The sequence below is a fragment of the Lepidothrix coronata genome, unplaced genomic scaffold (assembly GCF_001604755.1).
Source record: "Lepidothrix coronata isolate B3197 unplaced genomic scaffold, Lepidothrix_coronata-1.0 Scaffold21, whole genome shotgun sequence".
NCBI classification, from domain to species: domain Eukaryota; kingdom Metazoa; phylum Chordata; class Aves; order Passeriformes; family Pipridae; genus Lepidothrix; species Lepidothrix coronata.
The window spans coordinates 2,115,188-2,130,462 of record NW_016690201.1 but is presented as its reverse complement, the minus strand read 5'-3'; the positions used below and the strand labels follow the sequence as shown (position 1 = coordinate 2,130,462).

General features: G+C 39.2%; 1 protein-coding gene across 8 annotated transcripts in view; it reads right to left on the bottom strand.

The window, feature by feature from the left end:
* PHLDB2 (pleckstrin homology like domain family B member 2) overlaps positions 1-15,275 on the bottom strand; it is an 82,386-nt gene that overhangs the window by 14,372 nt on the left and 52,739 nt on the right. For 5 of the 8 annotated variants that reach the window (XM_017807958.1, XM_017807957.1, XM_017807959.1 and 2 more), the window contains 7 exons: positions 11,886-12,041; positions 11,294-11,404; positions 10,444-10,533; positions 7,074-7,217; positions 6,088-6,261; positions 5,253-5,393; positions 4,251-4,350 (listed from right to left, as the gene is read on the bottom strand). In XM_017807958.1, coding sequence (XP_017663447.1) covers positions 4,251-4,350; positions 5,253-5,393; positions 6,088-6,261; positions 7,074-7,217; positions 10,444-10,533; positions 11,294-11,404; positions 11,886-12,041 — 916 coding nt within the window. The remainder of the gene's footprint in view (positions 1-4,250; positions 4,351-5,252; positions 5,394-6,087; positions 6,262-7,073; positions 7,218-10,443; positions 10,534-11,293; positions 11,405-11,885; positions 12,042-15,275) is intronic. The other 3 variants (XM_017807960.1, XM_017807961.1, XM_017807962.1) reach the window with 2 other exon arrangements.

Here is a 15,275-nt window from a genome sequence, read left to right as displayed (position 1 = left end):
GGTACTTTTGCAAAAACATGACACAGTAGATAAAGCCAGGTAAAGGGTTGTTTCATACCTTTTCTGGCTTTTCCTGAGTTTGGTAAGAAAAAGAGTGAAAAACAGACAAACAACAACAACAACAACAAAAAAGGCAAACTGCTTTGAAAAGCTTATAATTTGTTTGTACAAATATCCCTTGCCTGCAGTATACTGTTTTTTCTATAGAGCTTAGAAAGAATACAAATAATCATCTTGCTGGTACCTCACTTCCCTGTCCCAACAGCTTTGTTCCCAGTGCTATGTCTGGTCTTACACCTTAATTCCCAGTTAGCCATTCCCTTTTCCCTTCTGGAGTCAATCCTGCAGTCAATGGGACTGAACTGGCTAACTCTCCCTCCTCACTCCTGCCTGTCCTTGTGCAGGCTTCTGGCACCCCGTGCTCCACCGGAGCTCCCTGTGGCCAAGTCTCAATCTGTGCAGTGTGAGGTCTCTAGCTTGTACCAAACAGCAGCTTCTTCATTCTTTTTTTTTTTTGCATGTGGTTTGGTTACAAAGGCATGTACACAGGAGGTGAATTTATAAATACAGTGCTTCAAAAATACCTCATGAGTGGCAGCTAAGAAACAGCTTTTCCACTAAAGATTTATAATATGCATCCTCTGAAACAATTTATAAGCTGCTCTTAGCTCAGGCTATGATTACTGACAGTGACCTTTTCTTTCAATAACAATTCTTGAACTCACATGACTGACTAAACACAGTTTTGGTAATCCTGGAATAAAGACAATTTGGTACTTAAAAATCTATGAAATTATTTCCTACTGCATTCAGCCTAAAATTTATTCATAGATATTACTTGTTCCTGCATAAGGAAAACGAAATTGAAATTCACGTTCAAACTCAAGTGGCTGTTCTTCATTTCCTGAATTCACTTTTAATTTTCGTTTTTTCATCTCAGAGTTTTACGTTTACCTTCTTGGACTGAAAGAAGAAAAACTGGAGAAAGCATATTAGAGGAGACTTATTTCAGACCATGACTAGTTTAGGGATAACACTAAGAAAATATCTTAAAACTAGCTGAGCTGCCACTTCCTCCAGCCAGCGTCAACTATACTTGTTTTCAGATCTATACACACCCCCAAAAACATCTGGTCTAGAAGTTTGCTCGATGCTATCAAGCCCTAAGGAACACAGGGAGCTACTAATACCACTTCAGGACCACACCATCCTCTTCAGATAGCAGTTTGTGGGCCACTGCATGATATCCAGGGCTCCAGAGTGAGGGGATGAAGTGGCATTTAACACATGAGACCCTGGCTCTCCACTGAGCCAAGTACCCCCAGATCCAAGGCACCGGGTGCAGCTCTATGCTCAAGGCATCAGGAAGCCAAGATTCCCGTGTCGTTTGCAATAGATCATCCTGAACACAGAAAACTGACGGACTGAAAAACCTGTCAAGTGGGAAAACAGACCCAAGGAAAGCAAGCACTGGTTTAATACATGACAGGTAGAGACCACTTTATCACCTTTTTTAGGTGAACAACTAATTTCTGGAGCAGGAACAGAAGCGAGCTCATATTTATCAGTATAATCAGTCTCTATACATTTGCAGAGTTCCACTGATTTGATAGCAAATCTTATCCCTCAAAAATATTCACAGTCTGAAAAGGTAAATCTGACCTGCCTCAAGAATGGTTTTGTAATAAATACACTGTATTTATTATAAACATTTGTCATTCAGTGATAGAATAAGAAAACTTCTCCAAGTATGTCCGCTGACATGGCATTTGGCTTGGTTTTCAATGATGTATTTAAGGGAGCCTGCTGAAATTCATCCTAGTTACTCAGACAAGTTGCACTGATTTTAGTGAAAGACAAGTAAGATTTCAGAATTTTAATGAACAGTGGTATTCCATTTCAGTTGTACTGTGTGGTGTGTGGTTTAAATAGCGCATTGTGTTCAGAACATTACCCAAATCTCACCATTCCACAGAAATGCACTTTCTTTACTTCTGACCTTGAAGAAAGTTTACTTTCCCTCTGTGTGCTAAGTGTGGGTATGAAGTGCTAGGGGAAACTCAGTCCCTTCCCTGGTCAAACCCTGACATTTATTAAGGCTATGCCCATAATGCTGAATGAAAGGTGCCTGAAGACTGTTTGTCTGGCCCTTCTGTATAGCTGGATAGAAATATTGGATAGAAATCTGGCTCCAGCCACCTGATTTGGACATCTCTGTCCTTGCCGAGTTCTGTCCTGCAGGGCAGAAAGAGCCCTGCAAACACTTCTGTGGTGCGTTACCCCATCAGAGGAGCCTTCCCCAACCTACAAACGTGGCACTTCAGTGCAAAAGCAGTTACACTCTTCAAGTTCCTCCAATAGCAATAAATTCAGGGAGCTCTATGTTGAACATAAAAAATAAACCCTTCACTAACTACTAAGAGAGGACACAAACAATCCTCGTGTTCCTCTATCCTTCCTGTTACAACTCTCTTACTTTGCAAATCCTGGGACAGTTCAAATAAAGCACCTGTCAGCAGCATTATTTCCCTTTGGCAAAGCTGATGTTTCAGAAAAGGATATCTAGAACCGTCCTCTTTCCCAGTAACAAATTAATCCCTTAAGGCTCTCTTCATAATTTACTATTTCCATTCCAACTGTTGGATCTTTCAAAACATAACGGTCACCTAGTATGAGAAGCAGTATAGCACATGATTCCTCAATGGCATATGAAAAGCGCTGTGCCAAGTGCCTTAATGAATACATCTCTCTCATTCTCCCCTGCTTCCCTTCTGCCATATTCAATTTTGATTCGTGAGGTTTCTCTCTTTCTCACTCTTGTGACAAGAAATCTGACCCTACTCTTAGATTGTCCTAGTTGCACAGTGACAAAAAATTAAATATTAAAACTGATTCATTTTTAAAACTCCTTGCCTGTGTTAGGTTTGGTAACACTTTGTAATCATGTTTTAGGTCACACACTAATGTGCTTTTGCAGCCACTTTACAGAAGTATTTCCAATTTTAAACATGATCTCTTGTCAAAGTTTAGCCAAGACATTCTAACTGATTTTCAAACTGAAAAAACATACCAACGATATTCCACCCTTGCACACACGTGATTTTGAAGCTGAGCATGAAGCTCTTTTTGTATTGCATCTAAAATACGTCAAGGTAAGTTAGCTACAACACAGTAGATTTGTAGAAGGCCTGCTGCATGACTAAAGCTCAAAACCAACAGATCACAACTATATCAGCTCTACAAAGGGGATGTATTAGGTCATGATCCTTTCTCAGCATGCTTGTTCTATCCCTGTATTGAGTCATCTTGGTGCTTATGACTAACATCAGTCATCTGCTTTGACCTTTAACAGCTGCTAGCTCTGACAAGTCCTATAACAACGGGATGGATCCTATCTCAGCTCAGCCTTAGTCAGTGCAATTCTACATAAGGGCCTCTTGCACTAATACCCATAACAGCAGTGCAGATGCTGGAAAGAAAATAAATGAAGAGATGGCACTGAGGAGTGACTCCATTTGAAGATGGGACACTTATGAATAATCTATCTTATTAAAGCAGAAAATAAGTGTATTGACTCAAGTCAACAAAAAACAGACACAGAATCCCATAGCCTACAAGATCATCTTTCAGAGATGTAACTTGCTTTTGGATCCAGAATTGCCGTGTCCCTATTACAAAACTCAGCCATCTATCCACAATGGAACATATCCCTCCCTTCCTATTTTGTGGCCCAAATATTTAAGAACACTTACAGTACCATAGTCATAGCTTCTCGATTCCCTGTCTGAGGAATTTATGCAGGCAAAAATATATGCCTGTGAAAAACAATTTTTAAGATCACTTTAAAAAAAAAAAATGGAAACAGGCAAAAATATATGCCTGTGAAAAACAATTTTTAAGATCACTTTAAAAAAAAAAAATGGAAAAAAACCCCAACATGTAATATACTGCCTCAAAATCATTCAGAAAAATTACCCAATTAGCACAATGTGTATTTTTCAATATACTTTTCTTCTTTACTGGATTATATTTGGTTACCATGTACTTCAAAACTACACGTGCACCTACATCATAATATTAATATCTTATTTTGCCTATTAAAAAAAATTACACTTAGAAATTGTTTTTTTCACCAAGAAGTAGATTTATTTTACATATCTGTTGATTATAACAACACCAGTTTCAGGCTTATTTCCTGAAAAATTGAACACTAACTTTAAACAGAAATGAATCAAATAAAAAGGTCTTACCTTTGTGCATCCTTCTTGACTCTGACTCTTTGGTCATGGTTGCCAGGCAGTGAGGAAGTACGCTGCCACAGCTGTTGCTTTGTCCCAATGGTAAATGTCCCTGCAGGAAATATTGTACATACATGCTTAAAAATACATTACAAGACTTTTTTTTTGTATCACCAACTTGCTTTGTCATGGGTATCAACATGTTTTCAAAGTAGTATCTCCACCTTCCTGCTGTTTGCTCATTTACAAATGAAAATTATTTCACTTTATACATAACCCTTATCTTTACCATTTAAAGGCCTTAGGTAGGAAAGAAAGCGACACGTTGTGTCCCTAGAATCAATTTAAACTAGCCTGAAAATACAATCCTTGAAACAGAAATCATGCATTTGTGATTACTGTACTACAGCACGGCATTTCCACAGGTCGGAATAATGGCTGGAAGAATGGAAGGCTGTGATGGGAACAGTTCCAGATGAGGAGAAAAACATACAGCAATTGACAGGATTTTATTACATGGACCTTACAGTTATTATATGGACTTTACTGTTATTATGTGGTTTCATTGTATTCACACTACACAGTGCACAGCCTGGACATGGCCAGGCTTGCCATGCGGTTGCCTGCTCCCTGCTTCCCCCGCTCCTCCCCTTTTTGCCCGTGTCCCTATCCTGGTTTGTCCCCCCCCTTGTCTGTCTCATGCTCCGCCCTATGTTCTGGCCCTTTCCCCTCCCCAGCTGATAAAAGACCACGTGCACATGTGAATAAAGGATTCTACTTGCACCCTCCCTTGTGTACCGGACCGGTGCTGTGCCACGGTCCCATCCCCCCTTCGGACCATGGCAGAAGGCTTTGTGCACACTCCTATACGTTAATAAACCTGAAGTTCTTTCAAAGTAATTTGAGATGTGAATTTGGGGGATTACCTAATGCCTACAGCATGACCCGACCTACCCTGTAACAGGATACAGGTTTTATACGGATGCTGGAAGGCTACAAACAGCAGCCACGTACTTTGGATGCGGTGTTCCGTCCCAGCGTGGCGCTATTGAAGTGCGGTGACACAGACGGAGTCGTTTTCTTGCGAGGTAAAGTATCGCTCATGTACGTGCATTCCCTGTGCTGCTTCTTGCGCTCTTCCAGATTTCTGAAATGCTTCAAGTGCAATTTGTTACAGTTTTGACAAAATGAATTGACGTACTGGCTCAGTTAAGCTCTATATGGAAAATACTGAAAGGCAGAAGCCTGGAAGAGCAAAATCTAAAATACAGAGTACATCCCGCTTCACATCACTTTCCAGGAGTTTTACAAATATCACATTAAAAGAATACTGATTAAAAAAACACATTAAATTCACGTGCACATTTTGTGTACATGTCCCTGTACCGTTTGTTTTAAAAATTCAAGTCTAGCATACAAGTAGAACCCAATTACAAAGGAAAAGTTTTATTTACAAGTTATTCTGATGAATTGGTGGCTTAAAACCAATACAGTTTTTGAAAGGCATTGTCCAAATGTATATGAAAAATTAATTTAGGATTTCAAATATAGGCAATGAACTTTATTGTTGCAAGTCCTCTGACAGTAACAGTGGTTCTTAAATATTAGTATTTGCCTCTGCATATAAGGAGAAATTTTGTTCAGTAATATTCTAAAATACACTGTGTTTATTTTTAAGTTATTTTTGCCTTAATGATTTTTGCCTTTAAGTGCAACACTCTGCAAGCACGATCAACTCACGATCTATCATATTACTCTAAAAACCTCACACGTAAATCAACTTCATGGCCACCATAAGAAAAGCAAACAAAACAAAATAATCCCAAGTTACCATCTTTGAATCTGTTACCTGTTGTTGCCTGCGGTGTTTCTTAGCTGGCAGAGGTGGAGGTGTATCAGATAAAGGAATAGGATCTACATGAGTAGCCATGACCTCAGGCCAATGGACTGATGGAAGTTGAGCAATAGAGCGAGGAGAAAGAGAGTGAGGAAACACAAATCCAGAACAGAGAGGTGATCTTAGCTTTATAGAAAAAAGAGAAATTACACACAGAGTTTTCTTTTTGGAATTTCTCAAAAGATACGGCACATACAAGCTGCAGTTCTAGCACTGTGTTTGTTGCAGTGTTTAGCAGGAAAGGACATGTGTTGTATTGCAACTCCCAAGGCATACTGAGCTAAGAGAAGCAGCACAGAAATGCCAAATTCTAAACCAGTTGCTGCCTTATTGCAACATAAAGGTAGGTGGCTTTACAATTGTAAGGTTATTCCATTCCTTTAAAGGGGGATTTATTAAAAATTCGCTATGGTCATTACAAAGCCAAAAACATCACAAAGACTGAGGAAAGGAGAGTAAGCTAGAAGACAGACTGGACAGACTGCATGGAACAGCTAAGATAGGTAGAAGCTACCCATCTCCCACAAATATTCGAGATATACTTCTACCACCTTACAGGGAAAAAAACAGAACAAGAAGAAGCTTCAAAACATACCAAAAGAACACCTGAGCATCACTGATCCAGTCATCATTAAGCTTGTCCAAAGACCGTTTCCCAAAGATGTTTTGTGTTTGACAGGCAAAGACTGTCATTTAGTGCTGCTTGGGTCATAAGGATTCAGGTTTTTTGACCTTCAGTTCCATCTATCTCATCAAAGACACTTTACAACTGGAACAGTCCTTCAGCTTTACTATTAAACCTGTTACCTGACCTGGTAACTGCCATATAGCAGTTTGCCTTCGGGTCAATTTGTTACATGTTTAATTACCAAAAAATGAAAAATAAATAAAATAAAAAGGCACTCATGAAAAAAACAATGCAAACAAAGGGAACAAACCTCTTTATTTTGTGGCTGGCTCGTCAGCACAGCCGTGGAAGGCTCAGTGGCAACTGCTTCAGCATCTGTGGGGGTCTGAGTGGAAGGGGATATATTCGTGGAATTGCCATACAGCTCACTAATTTCACTTACACTGATATAGCCCTAAAAGGAGGAATTCAGAAGTTAAAAGGAGCAAAAGCCAAAAGACGTGCAAGAGTATTAATGTATCCAGTACAATGAAAGTTAGTTTAGAGTGATACAGCCAAATATTTGTTATCAATTAAATACTTAATCACAACTAAAATAAAATTAGCATCAAGCTTTTTAAGCGTTAAATACTTGGATTCTGAAAATTGTCCTTAATTTATTTTCAAAAACATTTGTGTAATCAAAACCCAAATGTACTTTAAGTGTCCAAAATATTTTACTAAAATGTAAATACCCATTCCATCAGCAATTATGTAGCTCTTTCTCAGGAAAGCAAATTGGGGGAAAAGGAAGAACAAATCTTATTTTTATATCCTAATTTTTTTGTCCATGTTTAAATAAAATAGCCTGATTTGTTTCTTGCCTACCTACTAAGCTAATTTGAGTAAATCAAATGATTAATGAAACTGGGAGGAACTTACATAAGGACAAGCCATCCCTTAAATTATGCTAACACAATATCTTTCAGTTGCATTGTCTGAAAGATACTTCTGACTTTTATATCTTACCAGAAGACTCAGTTAAGATGCTGTTATTGTCAGCCCCGGAGCCATTACAATTTGCTTCTTTTTTTTTTTAATTAACAGTCATACAGGATGTGATGGAGTGAGGGATGGCAGGGACATCAGAGTGTGCTGCTGCTTGCAGAGAAGATGTATGCAGGCAGATTTTGGCAAAACAGAATTAATGGATGTGTTTTGGTGTTAGCTGAAAAAATGTTATTTAGAAAATCAAATATGGATTCTAATCCATTGTGTATAGGATTCCAGGCTGAACAAAGTCAAATGTCATAATTTCTTATCCAACAAAGCTATACAAAAGGAAGGATAAATCGCTGTTGAAGCAATGTCATAAAGATGAGATAGAAATATGCTTATTTTTTAAATCAAGAGGGTAAGCTGCTTTCACATTGAGAATGTGTTGAAGGGACTGTGTTTCTATTCCTGTGCCAACACAGTGATGTCTACTTCAGTAGACATCCAGTATGTCTACTATGCCATCCAGTATGTCTACTTCAGCAGTTCAGTAAGAGAAGCCACAGACTACTACAGTATTTCTTCTTTTTAAAAATGCCTAAATTTAGCAATGATCATAGAAGGCAAGTTGAAAAAAATACCAGCATTGCTATCTGTTGGCATAATTCTCAATGTATTTTATCAGTTATCTCAAGCAGATAAGACAATTCTGGAAGATAAGGTATCATACAGTGAACATAGCACTATACAAAATAGGAGGCAAATCTTAATGCTGATATTATGTCATGATCTATTAAATGAGGAAACTAGGTAAGATACTAAAGTTTATCTCTCCAAACATGTGACTACAGTAAAATAGAGTCCAGTATGAATTAACATAAAACTTGCTTAATCATCTCATAGTAGCAATAACCAAAGCTCAGCAAGTCTATGGATACAATATTGTGTTCATTTTTAAAGACAAAAGCACTGTCACCACTGTATGAAAAACATTCATTTCTGACTTACAATGCCAATGAGGATTCATCATGAGGATAAAAGACAAAGTAAAGAACAAATGACTGTGCTGTTCATTAGCTCAGGCCCCTATTACATTAGATAAATAAATGGTTTCAGGTCAGATTAGTCATCCAAGTAATTTTGTCAAGGCTGAACTTTTAAACAGCATTGATTTTCTGTGCTTATTTAAGTACTAGGATAAGCATCCTGCCTCCTTATGTAAGGCCATGTTACTTCCTTGCTTTGCAGGAAGGGAGTAAGCTTCACAATGGATGGAGGAGTTACAAATGGGTACTTTGGTGAAGAGGGCCTGGGAAACGCTGGAGCACAGACTTGACTGATGCGTGAGCAACTGCATGGTGAGATTAACTGCTGTGTGCCAGCACACTGTTTAAGCCTGTGTGCCATTTGGTGCCTGATTTTTAAAGTGCCAGAACAGCCAGAGAAAAGTTAAACTGGACTGAGATAAACACAACATCTGGCAAAGAAAGGCATTTCTTTTATAACACAGAACCTATGGGAACACTGAGGATGAAACAGATAACTCATGCTGTTCCTTCTCTTATTTGCCTTGGAGTAAGTCCTAACTGACTTCACTGCAATGAACAAAATGACACCACTGAATAATCCATTTCATTAAAGAGTGTAGGCTCACTTAATGTAGTTGCATTTTGAAATATGTGATTAAACAAGCCATTATGTGGATATGAAGAAAAAAACTCAGAGATAGCACCCACTCTAGTAAGAGAATGAACAGATCCATCTCTAAAAGAAAAAAAAATGAAGCTTAGACTAGCCAGATGTCCTGGTGGGAAATCAGATGTCCAGGTCAGAACACACCCTAGGGCAATGGAAGTCTAAGCATCTGCAACATGGCTTGCAGCAGGGAACAGTGCTCAGCCCCACTGGCATGTGAAACCGCACACCAGGAACTTGGAGACCACATAAGCAAGACCCCAATTCCCAGGTGCTGAAAGGACACATGGGTGTTTTAGACTTCAACAGCCCAACTCCCACAGTGACACCTGCATCATTAGATGTGGCAGACCTTGTTCAGGGCTTTGATACAAGCAGATCCAGCAAGTCCAGTCAGTCCTCTTAAGCAGAAGTTAATGAAGCAGCCATAAATAACTGTCAGTGTATTTTAAATGCTAAATTTTCCACTTACTCTAGCTATTAAGAAAAGATAAATAAATATCTCAATAGGTATTTTACAACAACAATAGCTTGAAGTCTTCAATTTAGTGCTTTTTGAAAAGAACAGCATGTACATTTGTCATGCTTTAATGCAGAGCCTTAGAATAGGGGAGGGGATGCAATGATAAAATCTACAGTGCAAAAATAAGACTGAACTGTATTTGTACTTGAACAGTTATTCCCAGACTCATTCTTCTTCATTTCAATGAGGTTTAATTGTCTATTTTGAGAAAATTAGACATACACACACACTCCACACATAAAAACAACCAGTTTTCCAAAGCAAGAGATTAAGGCAATACCAGTCATATCTGGAAGACTGTCAAGAGAAGCTATTTTTGCTCACTCATTCATCTGGACTTCCATCAATAACTTAAAAAACCTGAAATTGTATGAAATTACTTTGGAAAGATGTGATGACTAGGACTTCACTAAATGCTAAAGTGTCTTTGTATGAAGCATTATTAAAAGTTACTTATGGTAATGTCAAAGACAGTGAAAGTCTTTACCTCTTTTAGACTATTGGGACTGACAGGAAATCCCTTTCCTCCGGAAAGTGTGGAATATTTCTTTTCCAGATTACAGAGATTTTCTTTTTCCTGTTAAAACCAGACATTTCATGTTAAATGCCAGCAGTTTTGTAAGCAAAAAATAAATGCTAGTCATTTTCTTAACTGTATGAAGAAACACACTGGGATGGAAGGCTGAAACTGCACAGCAGAGTTTTAGCTTCATCCATTTAGAGTAGAACTGAACAAAAAATGGAGGTGCAGAAGGAAAAGTTAGTGGAATATTTTATTTAATAACCACAGCCCAGCCAAACCAAATAAGTGTTCCTTCAACATTTTGGAAAGGATGATTCTTCTCAGTAAACTAATGTGATTTTTCTCATACATAAAAGCAAAACATAAAATGGATGCAAAGGGTTCACACCAGCTTCTTATTACCCAGATGTTAGCTGATGTTAAGGAGCTTGTCTTGTGGCCTAAGTATAGGCTATTACAAGCCAAAAATCTGAGCTCCTTGTGCACAGTTCCAGCAGCCACACAGGGAGCACAAGCTTCTAGCTTCAGCATCCAGGTGAAGTTGAGTTCTCAGGTTGAGCCCTCTGAAAAGGGGGCACCTCTAAAACCCTTTTAATTACCTAATGACACTAGCATTTTCTCTTAAGAAATCTGCAGATTAATTGCAAAAGATTTCTTTTTTTTAAAAGGTGAATGGATATAAACCTTGTCTCACATTACACTAACTTGTTAGCTTTTGCAGAACTGATGCTTTACTTGTGCTCTACATTCTTTTATTCTATGAAATGCTCTTTTATTACATGCTAAAAATGTTTGAAAAACAATAAATACTTACCCTTTGCAGCATCATTATTAAGTTGTTTTTCTCTTTTACAAAATGATCTTGTTCTCTTTGTGCTTGTTGGACAATATGATTGGCCTGTTTCTTGAGAGCAGAAATCTTTTCCTAATATAAAAAGAAAATAATCACAATTTATGTTTCATTTTCAAAGTACAAAACAACCTGCATCAAGGATCCTATTCAAGAGAGTTCACCATTGATGTTCTATTATTATTTTAACAAAATCATTTAACATCAACTAACAAGCCTAAAATAACTGTAGTTTTGTCCAGAGTGTACAAATCTCCTTTCTTAAAGAAGAAAAAAATATGCTTTGGTGCTTTTTTGAAGCAAATTAAAGGGTTTGATTTTCATGTGCAAATATACAAACAGGGCAGGAAATGTTGTCGATTTACTTTCTTTTGGAAAAGTGAATGATTTGATCTGTGTGGGATGTCACTGGGCTATTGTCTTTGCTCTGCTTCAAAAACTTTTTCAAAGAGGAACATTTTGCATTGTTTGCCACAGACAGGCAGGTTGTAGAGCCATTTCATTACCTTTATACTCAACAACAAAGAACAAGTTAATCGACTGTTAGTGCTTTTACCTTTCTACTGACAATGCTGCGCTGATATTCAGCTACTTCATGCAGGAGCTGTTGGGTCAGATTTTCTTTCTCTTCATCTAACCTGCTTTCATGTTCAAGCTGCTGAAATTCCAAATCTTCAAAGTGTTTGCTTTCTATGTCCAGAAGATCAGCATCCTTAAGGGGGGGAAAAAAAAAGGTAATATATATATAAAAAAGTAATTGTGCTTTCACTGACACCAGAAGTACTTACAAACAAACACAAAAATCAACCTAAAATGATATTTACCTATCTCATACAACAAGTTCCACCAGGATCTCAATGCTTTTAGTGTCCTACTGTCATAATAAGAGAGGAAATAGGGCTAATTATTATTTTGATGTTGCTTTCTCCATCACTCCTACTGTGCCTCTTGCTAAGAAGCACCTTCAGAGTGAGGGAGCTGTTTTGCCGTGTCCAGAGCAAGCTGAAGCCTCCCAAACTGTCTGGGCAGATCTCTCTGCTGTAGCCTAACTGGGACACCAACAAAGCATGAACTCATCTGGTGAGGTTGTCAGATGCCAAACTGGGAGAGCATCTGCTTACCAACCGAAAAGGACAGAAAGGATCATCCCAGTAACAGCAGAGAACTGCACACAGAATTAACTGATTATGGGAAATCACACTAAAACAAAGGAGTCTGGACTGCAGTTAGAATTTCTTCCCGTCTATCCCAAGTACCAGCACTGATTTTATTAACAGACATAGTCAGATAAGACAAAAGATATGTGGAGCCGTGTGCCTTCAGCGCACTGCCAGCACCTCAGCAGTGATGGCTGAGGTGAGTCCAACCATGTAAGTTGCTCAGCCAGAGGCTGATCATGGACACCAAACTGGAGCTGAAAATTGCTCTCTGTGCAATTAAGGACTCCAGTCACCCACCCCAGCCAGTAGGTGTATTACTCCAGAAAAGGTATCAGCCCACTTTTATGCATTTCCCTGAAACGACACCAGGTTTTGTCAGAAAAAAAAAAAAAGAAGCTGATTGCAGAAAAAAGACCCAAGAAAAGAGTTCAGAGAAGAGCAATGAGGCTGGTGAAGGGACTTGAGCACAGGTCCTCTGAGGAGAGGCTGAGGGAGCTGGGGCTGTTCAGCCTGGAGAAGAGGAGGCTCAGGGGAGACCTCCTCACTCTCTACAACTCCCTGAAAGGAGGTTGTAGCCAGGTGCGGGTTGCTCTCTTCTCCCAGGCAACCAGCAGTAGGACAAGAGGGCATGGTCTTAAGCTCTGCCAGGGGAGGTTTAGGTTGGATATTAGTAAGAAATTTTTTACAGAGAGAGTAATCACACATTGGAATGGGCTGCCCAGGGAGGTGGTGGATTCTCCGTCCCTGGAGATTTTTAAGATGAGACTGGATGTGGCACTTAGTGCCATGGTCTAGTAACCACGGTGGTGTTGGATCAAGGGTTGGACTTGATGATCTCAGAGATCTTTTCCAACCCAGCTGATTCTGTGATTCTACGAAATAAGAACACACCACTTAGGGAAGCACAAGAACTGAATGCTAATCATGAAACATCTGTGCATTCATAATATGAATTCCTGCTTATAAGTACTAGAGTTCTGAAGAAAAAGGTTTTTTTAATAATCACAGCATTAGTAAATGCTAAGGCTCACTAAAATAAGCATGTTGTGCATAGCTTGTTACACAAGAAAACCTACATCCTAGAAGCAGTTTATCATTTTAGAGGAATGCAAACTTTCTGCTTTTCCAATTTCAACCTACGGCAAAGGTTTGTGACTGGGATAAGAAGACAGGTCCCTACAAAAGTCATTCAAACCCAGCTTCCAATGTACCAGGGAAAGACATAGGATGCAGAAACTGAAGAATCCAAATTACTATATGAAATACCAGCATCTTCCCATTACTCTCCAAAGATGTGCCCTTCACTTGTAGGAGACAGTGATCAAAAGGAAAGGTGTGGGCTAAAAGTTACAGGAAAGGAGTTACCTACAATACAGAAATGCTTTGTTCACATTGGTCAGACGTCTTCAGCATCTAAAACAAACAGAAGGCCTTTGCTTGGGCCATGAAAGTCAATAAATTCAGCCTATTGCATACCACATTAATTGCTAAGGCAGAAGAACAGACTTCAGGGAAGGCAACCGATAGCCAAAGACAACTGGGAGCATTGAAAATACCCTTCCTGCCCAAGAGGGAGAGTGTATATGCATTTTGGACACAGGAAAGCCAAGAGTTTGCCAGCTGCACACCCCAATCCAAACTCCAGACCCACCCTGCAGCCAGCTGCTGCAGTGAAATTTGCTGCCCACTCCCCCAGGCACAAATTATTAAGCTACTGAAGCCCCTGAAGGGAATTCATCTTCACACCTTCTTTGTTGGCAGTAAAGTAGCACAACATAAGCTGCTGTAGACTCAGGTATTTCATAGAATAGTCTGGGTTGAAAGGGACCTTAAAGATCATCTGGTTCCAACCTGCCTGCTGTGGATGGGGGCACCTTCCACTAGACCAAGTTGCTCAAAGTCCCATCCAATGTGGCCTTGAACACATTCAGGGATGAGGAGTCCACAGCTTCTCTGGGCCACCTGTTCCAGTGCCTCATTACCCTCTGGGTAAAGAACTTCTTCTCAATATCTAATATAAACCTTCCCTCTTTCAGTTAAAAGCCATTACCCCTTGTCCTATCACTAAAAGATCCCTCTCCAGCTCTCTTGTAGCCCAGCTGCTCCAAAGGAGTCTGCTATAAGGTCTCCCTGGAGCCTGCTCTTCTCCAGGCTCAACAATCCCAGATCTCAGCCTGTCTTCATAGGAGACATGCTCCAGACCTCTGGTCATCTTTGTGGCCTTCTCTGGACTCACTCCAACAGGTCCATGTCTTTCTTTTGCAGGGAGCCCCAGAGCTGGACTTATTTTGGAGGAAGACGATTTTCTATTTTGGGTACAATACTTAAAATAATTTCATTCCCTCATTAGAGAGCTACTGTGCACTAACTCAGTGATAACTTCTACTGCACTGACCACAGCGGCCACTGCTAACTTCCACTACAGCTGGCCTGGAATAATGTGCAATAGGACTAACTGGACACTTAACTACACCGCTACATTTCAAGTTTTGTCCCACTTTCAAATCCAAAATCGTTATTAAAACAAGTTGGAAGAAACAAACAAACAAACAAACAAAATTTAACCAAACATATTTCTAGAAGCCACTTGATGGTCAATAGTGAAAAAAAGATTTACTACCCTCTCATAGCAACAATACTGCAGCTTCTCATAATTTAATACCTTTAAGTATGTGACTGCAGAGGAAAGGCTTGCTTTCCTTTTAATATGTATGAGATATTACATAACACTGCCTTTTTTTTTTTTTAAAGGTAACACAGAAATCTTTAAGCGTCTCAAAACCAGC